Genomic DNA, 11,291 nt, shown 5'->3' with positions numbered 1-11,291 from the left:
GGCTGGCATGTACAGGCCCAGGGCCTGTGGCTGGCTAGCTGGTACAGTCAGGACTCAGGCAGGGCCTGTGGCTGGCTGGCACACAGTGGGTGTGTGGGACTGGGTGGCAGTGGCTGGCACTGGGCAGGTGTGGGGGGTGGGTGGCCGCAGCAGCTGTGTTACAGAACGTGTGTCTGGTCACTGTGATTTAGAACTAGATCACTCACTGTCCCGACCGACTGTGCAGCATGCAGACTCCAGTGTGGCTGTGGAGGGTAAAACACACTGTAACGAGGCTGAGGGAGGCGGCCTAAGAGCTGCCCAGTGCGTGGAGACGTGTGGCGCAACATACGCGATGATGTCAAGGCACTATCGGTAAATGCAAAGGCCGATTTCGATATAACGGGGAAAGTGCATATCGGCCCCTGATATATCGGTGTTGCCGATAATCGGTCGATCCCTAGTTTGGCGCCTCCAGAAGCAGTGACTGTACATTCAACTAGAGGTGTGTCGATGTCCTGGGCAGATTCTCGTCATGTTGCTCCTAATGTGATATGCAAGGTAGCTTCGTGGTCTTTGATTCATACTTTTATGGCTCATTATTGTATTGAGCCAGCTTCCTTATCATCTGTTAATTTTGGTTTGTGGATACTATCTGTTGATGGTGCAAATTAAACTTTATTTTGAGCAGCAGTTGCCCATCCTGGTGTGTTCGCCTAGTTATTTCCCACACGTAGGCTGCCATGGAGTCTTTCAGGAAAACTGAAAATATCCTATCAAATACTTACTGTAATTTTCCTTTCCTGATGGACTCCATGGCAGCTGGAGTCCCCTCCCACCTGCTGGAGTAGGCTATTTATGGAACAAGGCCACTGGTGCAGAGCAAACATGTATGGGAGCAGGGTCCTATGAGGTAGGAGGAGGTGGGACTAACCCACACGTAGGCTGCCATGGAGTCCATCAGGAAAGGAAAATTACGGTAAGTATTTGATAGGAATTTTTTTTTAAATATAGAATGAGGACTAATGAGTAGAAAACAAGTGTAATTTGGGTGAGCCAAGATGATTTTCATATAGGAATTACTTGGCTTATTTGGAATTTCCTATTGAAAGGAATGGATGACAGGGTGCCAAGTTTGGTGCCTTAGTTCATGATTTTATATCACTTGGCTCGGGCCAAATTGATTTTTCTATATAGAAGCAGGCCCAATGAATATAAAACAAGTAGAATTTGGGTGAGCCAAGATGGTTTTCCTATAGGAATTATTTAGCTTCTTATTGGGAATTCCTCTTTGAAATGCATAGATGACTGGGTGCCAAGTTTGGTGCCATTTTTCATAATTTAGATCACTTGGCTCAAGCCAAATTGAACTTGTCTATATAGAAGGAGGCCTAATGAGTATAAAACAAGTGGAATTTAGGTGATCCAATATGGTTTTCCAATAGGAATAGCTTGGTTTGCTATTCAAAATATCCCATTGAAATGAATGGATTTCAGGGTACCAAATTTCATGATTTATATCACTTGGCTCAGGCCAAATTGAACTTTTATATATAGAAGGAGGCCCAATGGGTAGAAAACAATTGGAATTCGGACAAGTCAAGATGGTTTCCATAGAGAAAAGGGTATTTATTCAGAATTACCCCTTTAAATTCATTGCAGTTAGGGAGACAGAACTGTTGCCAAAGTTTACAGTGTATTATAAACTTTGCATATGATTGGTAAGTAAAAAAGCACTTTTGTGAATAAAGATCCAACTTTAATAAGAAGCTGGTCGAATTAGGAGTCAACTTCAGCAGTTGAAAATGAAACTGGCCGAATAAGGAGCCAACTTCAGCATCATCTCCTATTGCAAGTTTATGAAATATTTCCCAATGGAAATATTTCAGGAGTAGTATGTCCCACATGACATCTAGAGAGTAATATAAATTATCTCACTGTATGGTCGCTGCCTTAGCTCACATAGGGTATCCAACTATGACTCATCTAAAGCACCAATTCCCCCTCCAATCCCAACACATGTAAGGAGAAATAAATAAATAAAGCTGCGTTTGTTTATGTCTGGAACCTGTAGTTTACCGAGCGGTTGTAGCGCAGAGACTCAGTTACCCTGTGGACATTATGAACTACATTTACCGTCAAACCCGTGGAACACAGACAACCTACTGATGATTGGCCAAAAGGAAGGGGGCGCTAGTTCGTAACCAATGAGCGCACTAGGAGGTGGGCCCTTAGGCTGACAGTTACAGCACACAGTGGGTGGTACTAAGTGGTTGTGGATGACGGTATGCCTCGGTGTGTGGAAGGAGAGTAGGATTTTAGGCTCCGGGAAGACGTGATGAGGGTATAGCCGGGTCAGTCTGTAGACTTTGCTAACCCTGCGTTCCAGGCCGGGCTCAGACAGGAATAAGAGAGAAAAAAAAAACACAAGCGGGAGGCTGCTGGTGAAAGCAGGTGGAGGACTTGTTTGGCGCTATGGAACTGGCAGAGGTCGCCGGAGTTTAATCCTGTGAGATGTAATGGTCACCGGCGCTCCTCTGTACGCGGACGGCGTTACGGTGCTCGAAGAAAAAGGAGACGGCGGCCGCAAACGTCCTGGCTCTGCACAACGACACATGTAAGTGTTCCCTCAGCTGTGTGTGTGTGTGTCTTCCCTCAGCTGTGTGTGTGTGTGTCTTCCCTCAGCTGTGTGTGTGTGTGTGTCTTCCCTCAGCTGTGTGTGTGTGTGTCTTCCCTCAGCTGTGTGTGTGTGTGTGTCTTCCCTCAGCTGTGTGTGTGTGTGTCTTCCCTCAGCTGTGTGTGTGTGTCTTCCCTCAGCTGTGTGTGTGTGTGTGTCTTCCCTCAGCTGTGTGTGAGTGTTACCTCAGCTGTGTGTGTGTGTGTCTTCCCTCAGCTGTGTGTGTGTGTGTGTGTGTGTCTTCCCTCAGCTGTGTGTGTGTGTGTGTGTGTGTGTGTGTGTCTTCCCTCAGCTGTGTGTGTGTGTCTTCCCTCAGCTGTGTGTGTGTGTCTTCCCTCAGCTGTGTGTGTGTGTGTGTGTCTTCCCTCAGCTGTGTGTGTGTGTGTGTCTTCCCTCAGCTGTGTGTGTGTGTGTTACCTCGGCTGTGTGTGTGTGTGTGTTACCTCGGCTGTGTGCGTGTGTGTTACCTCGGCTGTGTGCGTGTGTGTTACCTCGGCTGTGTGTGTGTGTGTGTGTTACCTCGGCTGTGTGTGTGTGTGTGTTACCTCGGCTGTGTGTGTGTGTGTGTGTGTGTTACCTCGGCTGTGTGTGTGTGTGTGTTACCTCGGCTGTGTGTGTGTGTGTGTTACCTCGGCTGTGTGTGTGTGTGTGTGTTACCTCGGCTGTGTGTGTGTGTGTGTTACCTCGGCTGTGTGTGTGTGTGTTACCTCGGCTGTGTGTGTGTGTGTGTTACCTTGGCTGTGTGTGTGTTACCTCGGCTGTGTGTGTGTGTGTTACCTCGGCTGTGTGTGTGTTCGTTCCCTCCCTCATGTTACCTCAGCTGTGTGTGTGTTACCTCAGCTGTGTGTGTGTGTGTCTTCCCTCAGCTGTGTGTGTGAGTGTTAACTCAGCTGTGTGTGAGTGTTACCTCAGCTGTGTGTGTTACCTCTGCTGTGTGTGTGTGTTCGTTCCCTTATGTTCCCTCAGCTTTGTGCGCGCCCGATGCCGTTACGCGGGAGCCCCGACTGCAGCGGCAGCTTCCCATTGTTTTGCTGGGCTGCTGCAGGGCTGCCTTGTTTTGTTCCGAGCTCTCAGTACAGGTGAAATGTGTCCGCTCTTTTTATTTCCTTTGCTGCCCTGAAGTGACTCCAGCCTCCTCGTTTGGTTTCTCTCCCCCCGAGGCCTGCAGTCCCTTTCTGTCAGCGGCTGACAACCCGTCCTGTATAGCTCGGTGGACAAGGCGAATCTGTCGCTGTAAGCGGCGCCTTTCCAAATGACACAAGACTGCTGCTGACAAATCTCTGAACTCGATGGCCATTGTTTGAAAGCCGATCGTTTTGATCGGAATCGCTGGGAGCGAACTCTGCGCTACTACTATCAGTTGACGAAGATCGTTTATGGATTGTCGCAGGCAGTCTTTGCTATATGACTTCATTTTTTTTTTTGATGTAGCTAGATTTGGCAAGTCTGAGTGCTGAAACCAGAGTATCTTCCTTACGATCGGCTTGTTCTCAGCTAGGTGCATTCATATTTGTCTATAATTGTAAAAGACTGGCTATCTATTTTCTCCATGTAATTCTGGCTGAGACAGATTACTATTTACGGTAGATAAATAGTGTAGTGGGACCCAGCGAATAGGTTTCAGATGGTTGCAGCTAAGAAGGGTGGATTACATATGGTACACGAGACTGCAGCATCACAGTGTAACCAATCAAAGGAAATGCCCTGCAAATGTTCAACAAGACCAGAGACCAAGAGGCCCAATCTGTGCATCAGTCAGTCTTGTTCCCTTTCTGCATCACATGTTCTCTCTCAGTTGTGCACTTTTTAGCCTGTGTTTTTTTTTATTCACAGCACTGGTGTGTTTTTTTTTTTTTTTGCCACTCTCCACAAACATTGATAGCAATGCTTGCTATATTTATGCTGCTATATCTATCCAGTGTTATATATTTTTTGGGCTAAAGATCTTGAGTGCAGCATTAGACTTTTTTTTTTTTTTTTTTAGCTCCTCTATGCTCATAGTATAAAATCCTAAACTCTTTCCACATTGAGTTTGTTAATTCAAGCCTACTCCTATATATTTGAACATTCTCAAAGTTTTTCAAAACTTCAAGGAACTTGCTTCTTTGGGCTCTTTCACACTGGCGCTTCGCATGTCCGTATTTCATCCTATTTTTTTGCGGATGAAAAACGGACATAATACATGTCAATGGGATTGCAGATGACCATCCGCTGACATCCGATTTTCGTCCTTTCAGTTCTGTTCCATTTTTTTGGAACGGAACAGAACCCTATTTTTCCTCCGTTTAAAAAACGGAACGGATACAAAATCAGATGTCAGCGGTGTCATCCGCTGACATCCGCAATCCCCATAGACATACATTATGTCTGTATATCATCCGCAAACGGATGGGATGATATGCGGACATACGGAGCGGATGACACGCGGACATACGGAGCGGATGACACAAGTGTCATCCGTGTCCGTGAATTTTTTTTTTTTTTTTTAATTTTAACACAGGTTTAAAAAATAAATCTGATCACTTTCATTGCTGTCACAAGCCTTGTGACAGCAATATGCAGTGACAGGTACTCTTTATGGAGGGATCGAGGGTCTAAAAGACCCTCCACTACACTTCCATGTATTCAAAATGCCGAAAACTGCATTTTTGAATACTCCCTTTTTAAATCTGCCGCCTTTAGCAGCCGAGTAACCCGGATTTGTCGTCATGGACACTGCCTCCGGGTTATGTCATCGGAGACCCGATTGAAGCCACATCTGGCTTAGATCGGGACTCCATCCAGCCGGCGGTTGGCTGGTTGCTCGGGTCTCCCGGTGGGACGGGAGACCCGGGCAGAGCTGCGGGAGGGAGGGGACGTCCCCTCCCGATCGCCGGGGTAACGATCGAGCGGCTCCCAAGCCGCATCGGTTGTTACCGCCAGAAAGCCGACCGCCGGCTCTAAACAACGGTACCGGGATGATGCCTCTAGCTAGAGGCATCATCCCGGTATAACCACGCAAAGTCAGCCGACGTACAGGTACGTCACTTTGCGGTAAGTGGTTAAACTATAATACCTTTCTGCATCACAGGTTGTCTCTCAGTGGTGCACTTTTTAGCCAGTTTTTTTAATTTTTATTCACACTCAGTAGTGGATCAAAGCACTGATGTTTTTTTTTTTTTTTGTGCCACTCTTCACAAAGATTGATAGCAATGCTTGCTATATTTATGCTGCTATATCTACCCAGTGATCTATTTTGGGCTAAGGATCTGAGTGCAGAATTAGGTCCCTTTCACACAGGTGGACCGTTCAGATCCACCTGTCCATTTTTTATTTATTTTTTTGGCGGATCTGAACGGATGCCCCATGCATCTCTTTGGGTCATCGAATGTCAGTGGAGACATGTCTGCTGACATCCGTTCTATCAAATCTGGACGGATGGAAACCCTATTTTCCATCTGTCCAGCGGATCGGATGAGAATGGACAGACGGTTCGTTCTCACCAACGGACAGACGGTCTGTTCTCATCCGATTCCCCCATAGAGAACAGCGGGGACCTGACAGCTCTGTCTCTGCACACAGCGTGGAGACAGAGCTGCCATCCACCTGCTCAGCGGGGTTTCGGCGGATCGATCCCCCGCTGAGAAAAACTGAGTCCGCCGACGGACTCTGTAGTGTTAAAGGGGCATTAGACTCTTTTTTTTTTTTTAAAGCTCCTCTATGCTCATAGTATAAAATCGTAAACTCTTTCCACACTGAGTTAGTTAATTCAAGCCTACTCCTATTTGAACATCCTCAAAGTTTTTCAAAACTTCAAGGAACTTGCTTCTTTGAAACCTTTGACATGTATTTACTATATTACAATAAAAAGTGCAGCCCTAAAAAATGATTAATACAAACCAGTGACCGTGCATGAAAACATAAGTGAAAAAGGGTATGTGGGTAAGGTGAGGTAAAGTGGCGCTGCCTGATAAAAAAATGGTAAAGGTAAAAGTGATTGATTTAAAGTGCTATAGTGAAAATAAGTAAAACTTCAGTGTAAAAGCAATCTCACAATTGATATATAAGTTAATTAATGTATCTATAAAGTGTTGTGATGCAAAGTGCATAAATGGTATGTGTGCTGATCACAGCAAATATATAAATAAAAACACTGAATATACTGTGCACTAAAATATACATACAGTACCTTCACATCTGTGCTCTTAACTAAATAAATAAATAAATAAATAAATAGTGCTCATGCAGTGAGTAATTAGTCCCAACAAGACACAAAAAACAACTCCACAGTCTATATTGTTGCTGGGTGAGTCTGTGATTAAAAGGAACGAATATGCAGTAATCAATAAAAAAGGTGACTTTTCAAGTATAAATAAAGTGCTTCCACGCACCTGATGACGGCAGCTCTGACAAAACGCGTTGTGCGCGATTACGTCATTTCCGCCCCACTGCAACGCAGATCCGGTCGCTGAACCGCACAGCGTCCCGGAAGCGGCCGCCAACGAGGGACTCGCGGCCCCTACTGCTTGGATGCTTGATTCTACTGTATTTTATGTGAGTACCTGACTTGTATTTATTGGAATAAAGCTACTTTTTAACGGTACATCACTATATTAGTATTTCTTCCTTGCATATTACCATCGCCCATACCTAAGAGGAGATACTATCACCTGGTACTAAAGGGAGATACCCCCCCCCTCCCACGGGAGCCTTACAAAGACTACGCTGCAATAAGGCCTGTCACCCCTGTAGGGGTACATACCTCCGGTGAGTGCGGGGGCAATTGGAGGGGTGCACCTGTGGTTTTCACCTATCACTCACATCACCCCCAAAGAAGCACTGGAAGCACTTTATTTATACTTGAAAAGTCACCTTTTTTTATTGATTACTGCATATTAGTTCATTTTAATCAGACTCACCCAGCAACAATATAGACTGTGGAGTTGTTTTTTGTGTCTTGTTGGGACTAATTACTCACTGCATGAGCACTATTTATTTATTTATTTTGTTAAGAGCACAGATGTGAAGGTACTGTATGCATATTTTAGTGCACAGTATATTCAGTGTTTTTATTTATATATTTGCTGTGATCAGTACACATACCATTTATGCACTTTGCATCACAACACTTTATAGATACATTAATTAACTTTATATATCAATTGTGAGATTGCTTTTACATGGAAGTTTTACTTATTTTCACTATAGCACTTTAATCAATCATTTTTTACTTTTACCATTTTTTATCAGGCAGCGCCACTTTACCTCACCTTACCCACATACCCTGATATAGCCTATCGGCCATATTTTGAGGTAGGCTGCAGCCTTTGTTTATTGTCCACAAGCGCGGATTTTCTTTTTTTCCATAAGTGAAAAAGGGAGACCAATAAATACAATAGTGAAAAGTGAAGCATCGAAAACTTACATGAGTAATCCAACCAGGTGAACTTGTATAGGTGATCAAACCAAGTACAAAATCCAACACCACCATTATGAATATAGACGTATGGACCCAAGTACCGTATAGTAAATGGGTCTACAGCACTTAGTATCATCTGTGGATCCCACCCTCGATGGTGGTATCAGGAGATGTTAATCATGGGGTGAAAACAAACCATGGAGATGGATGGCCGGGACCAGAAATGTTATCCATAGATAAAAGCAGAAGACGCAGTGTAATACTGCTTGACAAAGAATTTATTAAAAAGGACTAAAATGACTTACAAGTATCCAAGTAAAGTCAGCCTAAGATAAACATGAATCTGAATGATGGCGGGTGGCAGATAACGTAGCTCTTATGCACTTCATCATATATGTATTCGCTATGCACTGCTGTATCAGAATTTACAAAGCCTGCTTTTTTTAAAGCGATTGTAAAAGAAAGCGATAAAAAAACCCTAACATTTCTATACTTACCTGCCCTGTTCAACAGAATCACACAGCAGAGCCCCGAACCTCTTCTTGGGTGCCCCGAAGACGCTCCTGGCCTCTCCACTCCAGTGCCCCCAACGGAAAGCAACTTTCCATGGGGGCACTCATATGTGCTCGGTCCTGAGCCCCACTGCTGCGTCCATTTACAAGACAGCGTGACTCGGACCTGCCCCTTCTGCCTCGTCACTGGCTTTTATTGACTGCAGCAGGAGCCAATGCCCCAGCAAAGCCAGTGAATCCAGGAAGTGAGGGGAGAGAAAAGCTACAGTCATGCACAGCGCTAGATTGAATGGGAGCGCAGGTAAGTATAGGGGGAAACATTTGATGCCTAAAAATTTTTTACGCTAATGCAAGGAATTCATTAAGTTAAAAAATGTTAAGGCTTTAGAACCACTTCAAAGTAGAAGTTCAGTCTAAGGCTCCATGTACACGGGACGTTAGAAAAAACGTCCTGCAAAGCTATTTCTGACGCCGGGAAAAAGCAGCTGTTAAACGTGCTTTCAGTAGCTTTTTCCATTTGCGTTATTGCACGTTTGGCCACGTTGCTTTTAGCAGCGTTTTTCTGCCTCCATTCAAAATCAATGGTTCCCTATGGAAGCCTATTGATTTGAATGGAAGTCGCACCGCAAGTCGGATCCGACTTGCGGCGCGACCTGCACTGTGAGAATCTTGAGGGGGAACTCCACGCCAAAAATGAGAAAAAAACTGCGTGGGGGTCCCCCCCAGGTTCCATACCAGGCCCTTCGGGTCCGGTATGGAATTTGAGGGTAGCCCCACGCCGAAAAAAAACGGCGTGGGGTCCCCCCAAAATCCATACCAGACCCTTATCCGAGCATGCAGGCAAGGAAAGGGGAGGGGAAGAGCGAGCGGCCCCACCCCCCCTGGACCACACCAGGCCACATGCCCTCAACATGGGGGGGTGTTGGTGCTTTGGGGCAGGGGCAACTCTGCACCCCCCACCTCAAAGCACCTTGCCCCCATGTTGATGAGGACAAGGGCCTCATCCCCACAACCCTGGCCGGTGGTTGTGGGGGTCTGCGGGCAGGGGGCTCATCGGAATCTGGAAGCCTCCTTTAACAAGGGGGCCCCCCAGATCCCGGACCCCCTCCCTATGGGTATGGGGTACACTGTACCCCTACTCATTCACCACATAAAAGGCAGTGTATGGAAATAACGACAGGAGACGTTTTGGAAAGTTTATTAAAAATCTTCATCTGGCTCTTCTTGTCTTCTCTCCGGGGTCTTCTGCTCTTTTGCTGTCTGCCCTTCTTGTGTTCTCTCCGGGGTCTTCTGCTCTTTTGCTGTCCGCCCTTCTTGTGTTCTCCTCTCCGAGGTCTCCTGCTCTTTTGCTGTCCGCCCTTCTTGTGTTCTCCTCTCCGGGGTCTTCTGCTCTTTTGCTGTCCGCTCCTCTCTTCTTTTCTTCTTCTCTCCGGTCTTCTGCTCCGATGAGCTCCCTGCCCGCAGACCCCCACAACCACCGGCCAGGGTTGTGGGGATGAGGCCCTTGTCCTCATCAACATGGGGGCAAGGTGCTTTGAGGTGGGGGGTGCAGAGCTCCCCCTGCCCCAAAGCACCAACACCCCCCCATGTTGAGGGCATGTGGCCTGGTGTGGTCCAGGGGGGGTGGGGCCGCTCGCTCGTCCCCTCCCCTTTCCTGGCCTGCCGGGCTGCATGCTCGGACAAGGGTCTGGTATGGATTTTGGGGGGAACCCCACACAGTTTTTTCGGCGTGGGGCTACCCTCAAATTCCATGCCGGACCCGAAGGGCCTTGTTTGGAACCTGGGGGGGACCCCCCACGCAGTTTTTTTTTTCCCATTTTTTTGCGTGGAGTTCCCCCTCAAGATTCTCACAGTGCAGGTCGCGCCGCAAGTCGGATCCGACTTGCGGTGCGACTTCCATTCAAATCAATAGGCTCCCATAGGGAACCATTGATTTTGAATGGAAGAAAAAAAACTTATAACGTGGCTGAACGTAGGTTCATCACGTTCAGTCACGTTCGGCCGCGTTTCTGCATTTGAAACGCTGGGAAACACACGTTCGAACGCAAATAATTGCGTTCTAAAAAAAGTCCCTGAACGCAACTGCCTGCAAATGACTGTAAACGACCATGTGTACATGGACAGATAAGATAACATGGCTTCTGAAAAAAACGCCCAACTGCTCCTAAACAGCCATTTCCAGCGTCCCGTGTACATGGACCCTAAAACTAAAATTTCTAAATCTACTTGCAACCACAATCTAAGACTAACATATTTAGCCTTGTAAAGAAAAAAATACATTTTCTGAAGCCACTCTAGTCCGGTCCCACACTGATGTCTGCAGCGGCTTCAGTGTGTGGGAGTGTGCAGAAGAGGCAGCCAACAACGAAAGCCCCATAGTAACCTGCCAGGCATTTCCCAGCCATTGGCAGCTGTCTCCTGCGCACAGCTTCCGCCGCTCAAGACCAGACCGGGGCGGCTTCAGGCATGTATAGAGATTTTGTTTTACAGGGCTAGATAGATTAAACTTAGATTGTGGATGCAAGTAAGGATCTGACAGTTTCTACTTGCACTGGCCATAGTGCGTTTGAAAGGATAATCTGGCCCTTTCTTTAGACAGTGTGGAGACTCCTGGATAAAGTGGTAGTTCAGCCTAAAACTAAAATCTCTAAATCTACTTGCAGCCACAATCTAAACTAACCTATTTAGCGCTGTAAAGCAAAAATTGCTATGCATACCTTTTTTC

The 11,291-nt window shown here is 46.3% G+C and overlaps 1 protein-coding gene across 1 annotated transcript in view; it reads left to right on the top strand.

Annotated features, from left to right (window-relative positions):
• Positions 1–2,471: 2,471 nt before the first annotated feature.
• ARID4B (AT-rich interaction domain 4B) overlaps positions 2,472–11,291 on the top strand; it is a gene marked incomplete at its 3' end in the record, with an annotated part of 1,242,797 nt that continues 1,233,977 nt past the window's right edge. The window contains 1 exon segment of the mRNA XM_082250934.1: positions 2,472–2,596. Coding sequence (XP_082107060.1) covers positions 2,499–2,596 — 98 coding nt within the window. The 5' untranslated portion in view covers positions 2,472–2,498.

This window comes from Pelophylax lessonae (genome assembly GCF_965119305.1).
Source record: "Pelophylax lessonae genome assembly, chromosome: 3".
Taxonomy (NCBI): Eukaryota; Metazoa; Chordata; class Amphibia; order Anura; family Ranidae; genus Pelophylax; species Pelophylax lessonae.
This window is presented reverse-complemented; position numbering and strand designations above follow the sequence as displayed.